The 15,724-nt window shown below is 43.8% G+C and overlaps 1 protein-coding gene across 1 annotated transcript; it reads left to right on the forward strand.

The window, feature by feature from the left end:
* Positions 1 to 533: 533 nt before the first annotated feature.
* On the forward strand, positions 534 to 14,433 carry ptar1 (protein prenyltransferase alpha subunit repeat containing 1). Its single transcript, XM_023152109.3, has 7 exons — positions 534 to 684; positions 6,185 to 6,354; positions 6,579 to 6,645; positions 8,059 to 8,163; positions 8,572 to 8,815; positions 10,240 to 10,595; positions 10,909 to 14,433. Exons 1-7 carry the CDS (start codon positions 599 to 601, stop codon positions 11,285 to 11,287), a joined length of 1,407 nt encoding a protein of 468 aa, XP_023007877.3. The 5' UTR covers positions 534 to 598; the 3' UTR covers positions 11,288 to 14,433.
* The last annotated feature ends 1,291 nt before the right edge of the window (positions 14,434 to 15,724 follow it).

The raw sequence follows: 15,724 nt of genomic DNA on the forward strand, positions 1-15,724 counted from the left end.
CAAAATGATAAACAAAGGAACAGAGAAGATCTTTGGTGTAAACATATTAACAAAGGACTGGAGGGAGCCAGGACATCAGGAGCGAGGATCATAAGAAAGCTCGACGTTTAATCGCAAATGAACAAGAATTTAAAGGATTCATGAAACCAGAAATGATCTGTATTCAGGAAACTTGTCTCAAACCAACTGTTTGTAGTCGGAGGATATAGCAGTGTATGCAGAGGTGAGGTTCAGGGAGGAGGGTGTGTAACAGTTAGAATACAGATTAGTCCAAGTTTGGAATAGAAAGGACAACATCAACCCATGCAAAAGGCTTTCATCTGAACCAATGAACTTCATTTCTATTTGAATGGAAATGGAAACATCTCATCATGGTGTACGAATAATGATCACAATAGAACAGTAATTACAGCATTAATGGACAATAGAAATGATCGGAGGGGCACAAGAGTTAATACGAGAACAGGTTTGGAATCAGCGATTTGGTCAACACTCCACACCAGTTGGCGGCGGTAATGCACCAATTCGTTGTTTGCTAACCGCCAATAAAAACAACGAGGAAGAAGAAGAAGCAGCAGAAGAAGACGGTGCTCTAAAAATGGCGGAGTCGGAGGAGGAGGTAGACGTCTTGGTCCAGAGAGTTGTCAAAGACATCGCGAATGCATTCAAGAAGAACCCCAGCATGTGAGTACAGTCGGCTGCGAACAAACTGCGCTGGGCCCGCAGGCCTGTTTCACACGCAGCGGCTCCAAGGCTCGGCCACGGCTGATTCAGGGTTCAAATTATGGGCGTGGACTATTACCTGGAATCGGAACTGTCTAGATGAAGTTCACATTTAGACACTTAGTTTTGTTTGTTCTGTTCAGTGCGTGAGACACGATGTCGTGGGGATTACTGTTTACTTACAGTTAAATAACTTAAAACATGCATCAGCGGGATATTTCACGACTTTAGCGAGCTGAGCCATGCAGCTTTGAAAATGCGACATCCGGATCATGTTGATTCATTAATGGTGTTATTGTTTATTTCGCCGGTGACTGAACTGGGATGCTTAACAGTTGTTTATGATGGTACCGAAGATTTGCATGCTATGAGAAGCACGTGATGTCAGCTCGATCCTGTGTGATAGTATGTTAAGAACTTTAAGGCTGCAGCTATCAGTTATTTTGGCAATCAAATATTCTGATGATTATTCTGTCGATTAATCGAGTAATCTGATACTTTTGTCTTATTAATGAGCACTAATCAATATCCCCAACAGGAAAAAATTAGGGCTTTCAAAACTACTCACTGGTTTAGAATTTGCTATGTTTTAAAAGGACTCGCACTGATTCTTCCCAGTAAAGGTTTTAATGGTGACAACAGGAACAAGTGTGGCTTTTTGACATGCTGCGAAAATGTGTGTAAAATGACATGTGGCTTAAATAAGATATCAAAGTACAGAATTTGAGACAAGGATTTTTAAAATGTGCTCGATGAAGCATTGCAGCTTCTAGTTTAGTGTGATAACCACAGATTTTCAGCTGCTTTGGGGGAAGAAGAACCCCTCAGTTTGGATGTGTTTGGTTCACTTTTAAGTAGGGATGGGTATTGATACGATTTTCACGATTCCATTTTCGATTCTGTTTAATGATTCGATTCTTTATCGATTCTTTTTAAAAAGGAGAACACTAAGGTCGATTAGCTTAGAACTTTGTTTTATATCTTCTCTTTGAACAAGATAGAAATGTAGGAGTAACATGGCCTTAGAAACCCAGCAGTGACATCTTAAGAGATCCACAGCCTGCGGCTCTTCAATGGGGTGTCACAGGGTCCCCAGGAAAAACATTGTAAATGTAAAATAATAAAATAAATATTCTTCTGTAGCAATAACAAAGTATAACATAAATTATTCTGTAGCAATTACACAAGAATATCCAGTAATGTCCCTGCCTACAATTAAACACATTCACTTACTGAAAATCATCTGCTGTGGCAAACGGGTGCAAACCTTTGACCACAAACTGAGTCACTGCTCGGTGACGTTCGTCTATCCCGGCCTGAAAGGAGACGCTACCGGTAGACTGCAGCGAGAACTGCCAGCATCTGAGCCAGACTCTGTGTCTCTCATCATGATCACCTAAATGCACAGTAATGGCAGGTTTGTAATAAGGCAGATCGCGCTAACATAATATGCACTGTTGTTGATTATTTACCTGCCGCATTAACGGGAGAGGACGTGCAAACGTTACCGCTGCTTAGGGCTGCTCGATTATGGCAAAAATGATAATCACGATTATTTTCACTGAAATTGAGATCTCGATTATTTGACGATATTTATTTAACCCTTTAAGACCTACCATAGAACCAAGTCCGCCAGAGCTTATATTTTTTTTTTTACATGCTGTAGTGCCATTTTTGGGAGCATTTCAAGTTGCTATACATCAATACAACTGTTATAGCCCATATTTTAATAATATGTCTGCATTAAGTCCATAGTAACTACATTAATTGCAAAAAAGTGCAATAAACTACAAAAAAATTGAAAATCGTTTTTGTTTTTTTAATACATATATTTCTACTTGGAGAAATTTAAGAGTTTTATCCCTCAAAACTTTAAATACAAAAAAGTTGCAAAAAATAGTTTACAACAACAGGAAATTTATTTTGAGTGTCTTCATAGTTTTATTTTGGAAATACACCAATTTTTATATACTGCAGGAAAAACGAAAACAATCCTATGATGCAAATTTGTTTAATTTATTAAATAATAATGCTCCATAAATAAAATACACCAATGTTGTTTTTGTGCATAACACAGAGCAGCTATCTGAACGCTGCTCCAACAGAGGTCGATTATCTTGTTAATAATTTCACCTCCTCACTACGTACGACTCTGGATACTGTACTGTAGTATCCAGAGTCGTACGCAGTGAGCAGTAGGGCTGGGCCATATCATACTGTTCACGGTGATACCGGTATAATGTTGGGCATCGATAAGAAAATGAAATATGGCGATAGAATATGGGTAAAACGCGCAGTGCCTTTGTTTTCATACGCACATGGCGGCGACGCAGAATGAGGAGGGCAAAAGCGGATCGTTGAATGAAACAATGAACCAGAACTGGTTTGTTAAAATGCTGCAGCTTCACTGGTGTGGAACTGGTTTAGCTTTCGTCCGTCAGATACACAACAAAGCACTATTTTTGGTAGAGCATGCTAGTGGGCCGTCGTTATTACCGTGTGAAAATACGGCGCACTTAAAATCAATCCTTTGATTTGTCTGAAAGTCGACAGAGCCCCTTATAATCCCGTGTGCCTTATGTATGAACTCTGGTTGTGTTTACTGACCTCGAAACCATTTTATGTACACGGCGCTCGAAAATCTGTCAAATGTTTCAGTACGACTTTGCAAAGCTACGAAGCCGCACCGCTTGATGGATTGTGGGAGCATTACGGCTATCGTAGGCGGAGCCTCGCGGAGTGATACGTACTGTGCTTCAACATAATATTACCGTATTGTGTGTGTATAACCTCTTCTTGGTAAATGGTAAATGGCCTGTATTTGTATAGCGCTTTCCTAGTCCCTAAGGACCCCAAAGCGCTTTACACATTCACACACTGGTGATGGCAGCTACATTGTAGCCACAGCCACCCTGGGGCGCACTGACAGAGGCGAGGCTGCCGGACACTGGCGCCACCGGGCCCTCTGACCACCACCAGTAGGCAACGGGTGAAGCGTCTTGCCCAAGGACACAACGACCAAGACTGTCCAAGCCGGGGCTCGAACCGGCAACCTTCCGATTACAAGGTGAACTCCCAACTCTTGAGCCACGAAGTGTTGTGGATATTATACATGGTTATGCTGAGGAATCGAGGAGGGGCCTAAGGGTACATCTGTCACCATCTTACATGCTGTGATTGCAGCCATTCCACACCTCTCTGTGAATGGGACTCATGGACATTGATCAATGAGCTTTGATCGGTGGTTGTTGATCAATGGTCATGTGAATAATAATGATGACGCAACTGCCCTCCCAGCCCATTGTTCCTTCAGGGCTGGTTTCAGTCATTATGCAAACGTCCTGTTTATAAGGTTGAAACCTGCAGTCAGCTGAGACTGAAGACGTCACCTGATGATGACGAAACGTTTCTCCCACAAAACGCTACGTCCAGGTGAACAGAATCAACCTTTGGAGATTGATTTACTTGGATGATTGCACGTGCATCAAGACATTACTGTTTTTACTTTTGTGTAACTTTTGTACTTATATATATTTTCCATCCAAATAAATGGAGAATATCTTCTTCACATGCTCTTCACACCTCCAGTATTTTGAAGCTTAACTAGTTCAGCATACTTTGACCTAGAGATGGAATTCAAACTTTAAACAGGTCCCAAGACCTTGATCTACTAAGGTATTACTAGGATTTTCTCTTTTTACGGGTTTAGACAGTTTTATGACATTTTCAGAGACTTTCTGAGATTACTGCAGAGAACCTATTCAGCTCTATAAATTAAAATTCTCTGAAAATTTTAAGGTCTTTCTTTGTTTCGTCCATCCATCCATCTTCTTGTGCTTTATCCGGGGCCGGGTCGCAGCAGCCTAAGCACAGAAGCCCACACCACCCTCTCCCCAGCCACCTCCTCCAGCTTATCCGGGGGAATACCAAGGCGTTCCCAGGCCAGCCGAGAGATATAATCTCTCCAGCGTGTCCTGGGTCTGCCCCGGGGCCTCCTCCCGGTGGGACATGCCCAGAACACCTCACCCAGGAGGCGCCCAGGGGGCATCCTTGTCAGACGCCCAAACCACCTCAGCTGGCTCCTTTCGATGTGGAGCAGCAGCTGCTCTACTCTGAGCCCCTCCCGGATGGCTGAACTTCTCACCCTATCTCTAAGGGAGAGGCCAGCCACCCTTCGGAGGAAGCTCATTTCTGCCGCTTGTATTCACGATCTCATTCTTTCCATCACTACCCACAGCTCGTGGCCATAGGTGAGGGTAGGGACGTAGTTCGACCGGTAAATTGAGAGCTTCTCTTTTACACTCAGCTCCCTCTTCACCACGACGGACCGGTGCAGCGTCCGCATCACTGCGGCCGCTGAAAACATCAAAACTACGAAACGACACACGTGGAACTAAATGGATTTTTGCATTACTGATTCTAAAAAGAAAAAAAATCTTGAACAGTTAATGTCCCATCCAAAAGTCTTGGATATGATTGATGAACCACAGAAATTCAAATATGGGTGCTTCTGAAATCACACCCTTTATTTTCTGCCCAGCTTTGAAACCTGCGAGCCACTCTGGTTTCATGCTTCCAGAAATAAAAATAATTCTGGAAGGTGGAGCGAGGACTTAGTAATACTACATAACCGTGTTAAAATTCAGACTGCTGATGAACGTGAACTGTAGTTTGTGTCTGTGGAGACACTTCAGCTCAGCATGAACGTCGGTGTTCGTTTAATGATGCACAAACTTTGAGCAAAGGACACTGGAGAGGCATGGCCGGCAGTGTGGTGACATAGTATGTTTAACACCCCCCCAAAGTGTACAAGATCAGAAATAAGCAACTTGAAAGAAAACATGAGATCATTTCTTGGAAGTGACAAAGTGAACTATCCAGTGTGTTTTAAATGGACGACTCTAAACGGCTACAGATGTGTACAGGATCCATCGTTACATCATTAATCATCTAATAACTTACCTGAATTTGACCTTGTGTCAGATATCTGTGATGTATTGATTGCTATGTTGTCCCAGCAGTATGTTATTGTTTGTTATAACAGAGATGGATCCCAAACAAGCCGCTGCACGGTGACAGCTCTGTAGATCTCACAGCACTAACCACATGTTACATGTAAGCTGGGAGATGTGATTGGGCTGTCGAAGCTTCAGCTGATGTACTGCAACATGACCTTGTGTGGCAGGTTGCCATGTTTCTGTCGTACTGCGTTTATTTCAGCACTGCTTCAGTTTGATGAGCTTCAGCTCCAACTTTTGTTTTTCTACATTTTTGAAAAGTCAAATTTCAGCAGATTAAGTTCATTAAAGGTTTTTTTGTTTGCTCATTACTTTGGGTACTGCTGCTTGGTCCACTGGTTGATATGGTGGTAATCTAATTGTGGTCTTTCCTAATTTTCGACTGGTTGGTTACTGTAACGTTTTCCCTTGTTCACCCTCATTGTCACTCTCTGCTCCCTCAGTGATGAGATCGGTGTGATCCCGTGTCCAGAGGCTCGCTACAACCGCAGTCCCATAGTGCTGGTGGAGAACAAGCTTGGTGTGGAAAGCTGGTGTGTTAAATTCCTGCTGCCGTACGTCCACAACAAGCTGCTGCTGTACCGCCAACGCAAGCACTGGCTGGACAGAGAAGGTAGCTCGATAACAAAAGCGATCCCAGAGGTGGAGTAAAAGTAGTCTGTAACATTTGTTTTGTTTATTTAATGCATTTATTTTAAAGCTGATAAAGGTTTGAGCTTCCAGTCATGGTCAGTTAATGACCTCCTTGTTTTGTCCGGCTTAGTTTTAAACGTGTTTTATGCTCCTGTTTTTTCCACATCAAAGTGAAGCAACATCCTGTGTTTCCTTCTGTCCCAGCTTTAGTGGACATCACCTGCACTCTGCTGCTGCTGAACCCAGACTTCACCACTGCGTGGAATGTCAGGTACAGGATGAATGTTCTGATAAACGTGGTTATAGTGAGAGCGATGCTTTCCTTTCATCTTTTCCCTGCCTGTCACACAGGAAGGTTTTCTTGATGTCAGGTAACATTAGCTAACAGCAGAGGTCTCAGGTGAAACCAGACCCCACTCACGTCGTCTGTCAGCTGAGCTCAGTGGGTCACAAATTGGGGTGAGGCAGTGATAATGACGCACACCTTCTTTCACACCGAGGCACATCATCAATAGTGTTCCAACGACCCTCAAAAGGAACAATCCCCACTAGGGATTAAATACTGGGACTCTCCACCGCCTGGTTTTAGAACTGAAGAAGCTTCTTTGTTTAGAGAGTCCAGTCACTTTCTTTCCTCAGACAATCCTGGCAGTTTGGCATCCTCCTGACTGCTGCGTTATCCCACTGTGTCCGTACCACTAATACTAATAATGAATAGTGTCAGGATGTAAGGATCTGTCAGCACACATAACAAAGCTAATGCTTTTAACAGTTCAACTGTGATACATTTGTGTGTGATTGGGGCGGCTGTGGTGTGTCGACGAATCAGAAGGTCAGCAGATTGGTTCCTGACTCGTCCAGTCAGCATCGAGGTAACCCTGGGCGAGATGCCCAACCCACCGACGCATCCATCGGAGTACATGGATGGAGCATATTTGGATATGTGTATGGATGGACTGTGGCTTTCATAAAGAAGTTAAGAATAGATGAGTGATGTGTGTGCGTCTTTGTGTAATGGGTCAGTGTGACTCGCAGTACAAAGTGCGCTGAGTGCTCATCTGAGTAGAAAGGCTCTAGAGTACCAGTCCAGTTACTATGTGACCATTATCAGTATACTGGTTAAACGGGGTGCAGGCCTAACCTGGTGCCTGGGTTTGAAACTGCTGCATGCCTTCACTCTCCTGTTTCCTGTCATCTCTTTATAGTTTTCCAGGATAGAAACAAACTCCAGAGTTTCATGTGTCAGACTTTCAGATCAACACCGACCGTGTGACCATCTGTTTGTAACAGAGACACATTTGTAGTTTGTTCAACTCATTTAAACCAAACGTGAACAAAAATCATTTTCCTGTTTGCAGCTCATCAAAGTCTGGTGCAACAGTTACCATTTTTATATTTATTCACAGGCATTAGATCATGTCCATTATGGGATGTCACGGATGGTCTTACTTAAGCACATCCTGCTTTTTAGAAGAGTCAGAATTAAAGCACGATCAGAGTCGTCCCCTCGAAATGACCTAAAAGATAAAACGAATGATGGAGACAAAATGTGGACGTTGCTCTGCAGAGTGTCAGAAACCATCTTTGATAAGAGATCACAGCATGCATGTGCTCTAACTGAATCTGTGGGTGATAGTCTTTATATTGATGGATTTACTGTCATCGTGCTTTCTTGTTATTGCAGGAAGGAGTTACTGCAGTGTGGAGTCCTTAACCCAGAGAAGGACCTCTACCTGGGCAAGCTGGCTTTGACCAAATTTCCCAAGAGCCCAGAGACCTGGATTCATCGGTAAAGCCGCTTACGCTTCTCCTGCTGTAAACACTCAGATGTTCCGAGCTGCTTTCTTTGTGTGGGGAGCTATTCAAACTCCTCTTAGACTACACTTTATTTTCAACAGTTTTCTAACAGTAGCACTGTTTGTGCTAAACACTGTAGGCTGAACAGGGAATATTTTGGCTCCGGGAGCTGAGGGCAGCTGCATTCAGACCTTGTCGATGTAAATGACTGGTGATAGATTTCCTGAGATCATTGCTAGGTGGAGAAAGGTGTTTTAATCCCGCTGAAAAACAACAACGATGTTCTAAGGCTTACAACGAGCACCGAGGCTCATGTGGGATGCTGTTCTTCCTGTAAAAGCAGTAACGGTGTACAGAGTGAGTGAAGCTTTGTAACCCAGCGGCTGGTGTCTTCCTGCAGACGCTGGGTGCTGCAGCAGGTCCTGAATCAGGTCTCTACTTTGGACCACAATAAGAATCAGCAGCAGGCTGAAGCAGTGCAGGCTGACGCTGAGAGAAACGAGCAGCTCGGTGACCGCTTGGCCAGGACGCTCCGCCAAGAGATGAAGGTGTGCTCTGACGCAGCCGGCCGCTATCCCAGCAACTACAATGCCTGGTCACACCGCATCTGGGTGCTGCAGCACATGGCCAGGGGCAATGTCAAGGTAGCATTTCAGTTACTCATTTAGCTTTTCAGCAGTAATTAGAATATTTTCTTCCCTCATCACACATGTTCTCTCTTTTTATTTAATGTAGTTATATTACTGATGCCTGGCCGTATAAAAGTGGAGCTGCTGTGCAAATAATGTGGTGTAACTAAATAAACACTCGCTAAGAAATTTAAATGAATCAAAATGATCCCAGCTGGATGTCATGTAGCACTCATGGTTGAAATCAGCTGGCACAGTCATCACAGAGGAACTCTGTGTAACTACATGAGTAAGGGAGGTTTCTGTCTTTAAACCAGTGGTTCTCAAAGTGTGGTGCGCAAGTTACCTGGGAGAAAAGTCACGCGGAACGAACATTTAACATAACATAAGTGTTTTTGCAGCAGTTACGTTAATAATATGCACGCCCACTGAAAAGCTGCAGCGGCGTGCGTACGTCGACAACCGCAATAAAGAAGTGGACTGAAAAGTGTGAACATGTGGGCGGGTCTAGAGCGATATGACCAAAATCTCATATCCCGATATAAGACATCTATCGTCCTGGTAACGATATAAATCGCAACAATGTAACATTTTCTGTAAATTCTGTGAATCTCGACTTGCATGAAGTGTTTCCAGCTGCGCGTCGTGTAGCTGGAGTCGAGTGTTTTAACGATGTATGAAACGATACATTTTTAGACATAAGTTGTAACGGCGCCGTTTTCTTTGTGAGTATTTATTACACGGCGTGCTGCGGGGAAAAGCCTGTTCTAATGTTTGAGTCTAAGCTTTATTTTTTAGCACCTGGCGGCTCTTTTTTGCTTCTCATCCGTAAATAATCTGCATCTTTCACGTGATTCAGTTTATTTTGAAAAGTCTCAGCAGGATCTTGAGCTTTATTGTGAAAAGTTTATGTGGAACATAAACATGCGGACAGGCGGTGGTGTTACCGTCGTGCATAAAAACAGGCGCTTGTCCGTCTGTAGTGTGGTTCTATTAAATATAAGAGAAAGAGAGAACTTTATTAATATAACCACTACAGTGACATCAGAACCATGAACAAATATGGCTGTAAACAGTTTATTTTGCGACACCACGAAACAAACGACAGCGTAAAATGAAACGACAGACGTTTTTATATCGTCACCCGATATATATCCTTATATCGAACAGCCCTAGTCGGGTCTGTCGCGCATCGTTGACAGCGGTGCCGACACCCAGAATTGGGGAATGACAGACCCGACCACATGGCTTATAGAGACGTATTTCTTGAAATTTTCTTATTGTCTTGTTCTTTCTGCGAGCTGTTGAACGGCCATTCAAGGCCCCCCACGTTCAACTTTATTGATTAGCTAATAAATGAAGTGAGAATCTCTCAGTTGGTTTGTTGATGTTCAGCTTCTGCTCCTTCACACGTACCTTTGTCGTCGTGATTCTGGCAGGTGTTCCACGACGAGCTGTCCTCTATGCGCCTCTGGGTGTCCATGCATGTCTCTGACCACAGTGGCTTCCACTACCGCCAGTTCCTCCTTAAGGAGCTAATAGCTGAAATCTGCAAGAGGCCAGCTCGCACCTCCACCAGCTGTTCACCCCAGCGTGGGTGCAGCACAGTCCCAGAGGGCAGCCGCCCACACAGCCGCTCTCACAGTAACGGAGAGCCTTCAGGACAAGAGGCGGGCGGCGAGGAAGACGGCCGCGCTGACTTCACTACAGTCCTTCAGCTCTTCCACCAGGAGATGGACCTTTGCTCAGATCTGATCCAGTCCTTCCCTGGACATGAAACACTCTGGAGTCACAGGTGAGAGACTGTTGGTTCACAGCGACTGCAGAATGGACACAGACGTCATATTTAAACGAGGAAGGCGGGTAAAACCAATGTGTTGTCTGTTCCTGCTGCACAGTCGGTGGCAGGTTGTCGCTGATTGCAAACATCGTTTGTGAGAAACAAGTAAAAAAATTAATTGTCCTGATAAATCATTTAAATATTTCTTTTGCATTAAAACATTTTCACATTCTGGGGCTGTTTATCCCTGAGCCTATACAAATACGTTGTGCACAGACATGTTCAGCGTTTGTAATAATGATATTGATATACCCCCCGTGTCTCTCAGGCGGCATGTCTTTTACTTGTGGGACCAGTGGGTGAGGGAGCATCAGCATTCCTACAGCAGAGGATCCGACTGCAAGTTGAACCATGTGACGGATCCAGACCCAGGAGTGCCAGAGATCAGCTCTCAGAGCTGTGCAGGCCACGGTGTGAACGGACAGAAGCACGCTGGTGAACCTATGGAAGTAGATGGGCTGTTCCTGCCAGACCCCCACAATAGTAAGAGACTGAAGAGAGGCGTCCTGCTGCCTTGCCCCCCCACCCTGCCAACTGAACTCAGCTTTGTAAGCAGTGTTTTGGGCGGCTGCTGTAACACCGAGCAGAGACACTTTGCCCTGGCCTACAGGAAGTGGTTGGATACGGTCATTGGGCTGCAGTCCTGAGAGAGATGCTGACCTCCTCCTTTCCCCACACTGAAGCTGCCTACAGACAAAGAGTTAGGATCAGCTTGCCTACACATAGTGCAGACTTAAACAACCAGTACTTCAAAGCCAGTGATGAGTTTAGAAAAGCGGGCATTGAGCAGCGGACTTGGAATCTGTTTCCTAACAATTAATAGGAGAGGACTGGATGTTCCTTCTCAGAAACATCTGGATCCTCTGAGCCAGTATCCCTTCAGAATGGAAATCAGCCCTCATACCACCTGTTGGCTCACTGTTATCTTCAGGTGTTTCAATACCTCAGGTACCTCAGATTTCTAGTTGTTTGTATGTGTGTGAGGTTTCATGTGCATATCTTCTTTCCCTGCTTCTATATATATTTAACAAACAAATATAAATCTTTTCTGATTGGAATCAGTCACTTACACAGCGTAACCACTTTATACACGTGTAAGGTTCTGTGTAGGCACGAGTTTGTGGCATCATTGGACTAAAGTCCAAAAATACTTTCCGGCATATTGAAGTGTCCTGGTGCTGAACTGGACTCTGGCACCTCGCCTGGGCTTCGGCTTTCAGCCTGTATAAGCATGAAGTCTGGTGAAACGGTCTTTAATAGACACATAAACAGAGACGTATGTGAAGCAAACAGTAAGCAGTGACTTGAGCAGGTATGAAGCTGCAGAACCTTCAGGCTTGCTTTGGCCTGCTGCAGGTTAACGACTTGTAGAAACTCTTCTTGTATCAGATCATCACTGCATCACTTTTCCGTCTTAGCTCTACTTTATATTAGACCTCCCTCAGTCGTCGGGTAATACTGACCTGAGCGTCAGCTGTAACAGCAGGTTAAAGCACAGCTCCTGACTCTGGATTTCCATTCTGAAGGTGGTAACACGTGTTACACATGTTACTACTCGCGGTTGATTTTCTACCCTTTAACTTCACTGGTCAGCAGCTCTCTTTGTAGCTGATGCAAAGTTAGAGTAACAGGAAACCAAAAAGCCAGTCGCTTGTAGAGAAGTTTGATTTGTGTTCAGAGGTCATCACAAACTCTCCTCCAACCTGAGCAGCAATGAACATTTATTGGTCCTGATGTTTGACTTTGGACGTTTGTCGATCTGTAGCAGAACATTCACCGGTGCTCCTGCTGCTGCTGCTGTTACAACACTTTGATTTGTTACAGCTAGAAACTGCAACAAGTGAAAATTAAACAGCACTTTTAAAATGATTGGTGTAGTTTTGTTTAGCGAGGGTAGTCGGTCTACACCAGGGGCTCAAACTCGCGGTCCGGGGCCGCAGCGGCCCGCATACTGAGAAGAAGCATCAAAAGCACAACATGACTGACTATGAAGACGACACGAGCAGAGAGCACAAACCTGCTGAGGCTGTCGGTGACAGTCGCACACTGTGTGCACTTATTTATTCTGTTCTATACAAACACAACGTGCGCGCACACAGAGGACCAGTGTGTTTGGAAGGCTTCAGCTAAGTTTGCAGTTTTGTCTGATACAAGATCTGAAATTTAAAAAACAAACGAAACATTTTAGGAAATATTTGTTTGTTTGTTTGTTTGTTTTGTCCTAGCTGAACACTAACGTGTGAGACGACAGCGCCAGCAGCGGCTCTCCGCTCGTTTCAGTTTGACCCCCTGATCTAGACCAAAATATTGGTATTAACTATTTTTTCCCCGTTGTTATTTTCGCATCAGTGCCTCATTTGAAACAGTTTTAAAGCTCCGATGAACTTTAACTTGTCCTAAAGACTTTTTAAAGGCATTTCCTGAAAGTATTCTGACTGAAGGAAGTGGACAGGTACAGTCTCACACGTACTCACACCTGCAGGAGGCCAGGTTTCACAGAATTACACAGTGTATGTGATGGTTTTTGTTTGATAGCATTCGAACTTTTAACATGAATGAAATCAAAAAGCTAAATGCCCATGTAAACACACGACTGCTACAGATGTTCAGGTTTGTCATCGGTACCTTCCACTCCGTCGATGTCGTTTCTCCTCGGGCTGAACTTTATTTCTTTTATGTTATTTATGAAAATACAGGTTTGTGTGAAGCAGAAAGGATGAGAGTGACATTTACATCTGAAGCATTTACAGAAGCTGCCTGATTTGTAGTGTGAGTGTGAGCTTGACCAGCAGCTACGTTTGCTTTTTAACATCTACCTGGTGACAGCGAGTTAAAGGCTCGCCACTTTTCACTGACACGTTGACCAAGTATAACACATTCTTCTTCTTCTTTTGTCCATCAAAGTTTTTATGTCTTTTTAATGTATAACAAGAGTTACTGTTACTCTAACACGTAATCATTGTCAGAACCACAGCTCGCAAACGGACGCAAACTTTTGGCGTACACGCTCATGTTTGCAACGCTTTAGGAAACAGCTGCTTGCACTGACTGACAGAGCTCTGCTACATAGAAGGAAGTAACACAATGCACCTGTTTAAAGGAAGAGTCAGTAACACTACTTCAGCAGCTCCTGGGAGTGATGATTCATGCTACTATGCCTCGTCTTTTATTGTGAAGGGACTAATCCTCAACGTGTGTCTGTCAAACCTGGTTTCTGTTTTCCTTTTGTAAACGTTGCAGTTTGATCTTATTTTTCTTGTCTATCCAGTATTGTCATAGTTTATGGTCACCATAGCAACCATAAACCTTTGTGTCAACACACGGAGGCCAAATAGCTTCAATTTACACAGCTGATGTTTCATAACTCTGCCCTTGGACACATTGTTACTTTTTTAAAGGGTGTGTGTGTGTGTGTGTGTGTGTGTGTGTGTGCGTGCGTGTGTGTGTGTGTGTGTGATCACCTCTAAACACTGTACATAATCACAGCATTAATTATCTCAAAGCTTTTCCTCTGTCACGCACTCTGCCGTGTGCTAAGGAGGATGATAGGTGGTGATATCGTATCAGGCTGTGCGCTCAGCTGCTGACACGAGCTTTGATCCAAGACTATCTATGCAGAAATGTTTGTTTTAGAGGTTCAACCTGCTCCTTTTACTTTGTTGTGATACTCGCTAATGAATAATCCTTGTGGTCTTAATTACTATTTATTTCAGGAGTGAAAGTATATTATCTTCCAGTGCTTCTGTCATCTGCTAAACAAGATAATAAAGCTCATCTCTTCATGTCCACTGAACGCTCTGTTGTAATTACTGCACATATTTATCTGCATGTATCTCACATACGGTGTGGGGGAGGGGGTCCATTATTTTATGTTCATTATGTATAAAATGAAATATTTACATCCTTGATTTCATTTTGATTTCATTAGTATCCTGCCCAAGGATGTTTAGACTGGAGCAGTGAGTGTAGGAAACAACGCCGTCTCTGTCGCCTGCTGTCTGCAGGTCATGACCTCCTGCTCCACGTTAACAGATGTGGGTCAAACTAAAATAAGATCTCCTCTCAAATTTCTCCCAAAGTGCTTTCTGACATTATTAGTAGTTCTCATGAGGCTGATTTCAGGTTTGATTCTACTGACTGACTTGCTGTGAAACGGGCGCGCCGGGTCCTCATGAGCAGGATGCTGAGAGAAGGTCGAGCTTTACTTTCCAAAACCACAACAGTTTCAAAGTGACTGTGAGGAATTCACCAGTAAACTGGACCAAGTGAAGACGTACGTGTGTTTAGATGCTAATAAGTAATAAATACAAATGTACAGATCAGGTCATCCTGAGAAAAAAGTCCAAATGTTTAGATGTGTTCTTTTTTGAGAAGGAAGTTGAAATGCGATGATTACAGTTCGTTTCAAGACAAACTGCCGTGGTTGCTATAGAGGTTTTACACATGACGTCATGCGTGTGTCGTTCAAGAGCTGTCCGCCATATTGGACGCGATAACCACTTGGGGTCATCCAATAACAATGTTGCTGGTTGCAGCCACCCACCTCTTATTTTCTTAAAGCAATTAATTTACAGTCTGTCAGTAATAACGTCCTGAAAGATACAAGTGTTGGACTGAAAACGAGTGGAAAGTTTAAAAGAGCTTCAGAGAACTACGGCTCGGACGCTCTTTATAACTGACAACGTCTCAGTGCTTGGAACAGAACTGTAGCTGCGTGAGGAGACTGACACTGTAGGTTAAATCATTTGTTGTTGGTGGATCTAACGCATGGCGTGCAGCGCCTACTGAAAGGGATTACAGTTTGAAAATGTTCATCACATTGGTCAAACTGTTTTTCTCCTTGAACACATTGTTTTACTTCATCATGCATTCCCGTGTGTTCTCCTTTCACCTGACTGTGCGACTGTTTTCAAACACGTCACCCCAGAAGAGGCGGGCACAAAACAGCCTTCAATTCAAGCAGACCTGGAAGAAAAAGGAACGTAATGATGAGCAAGGAGCAGCTCACGCCGCTGCTGGCTTATCTGGACGGCCTGACAACACAGCGTTAGTTCAGGAGATTCAACAGGAAGAAGACCACCTCG

Source organism: Maylandia zebra, linkage group LG12 (genome assembly GCF_041146795.1).
Source record: "Maylandia zebra isolate NMK-2024a linkage group LG12, Mzebra_GT3a, whole genome shotgun sequence".
Lineage (NCBI taxonomy): Eukaryota > Metazoa > Chordata > Actinopteri > Cichliformes > Cichlidae > Maylandia > Maylandia zebra.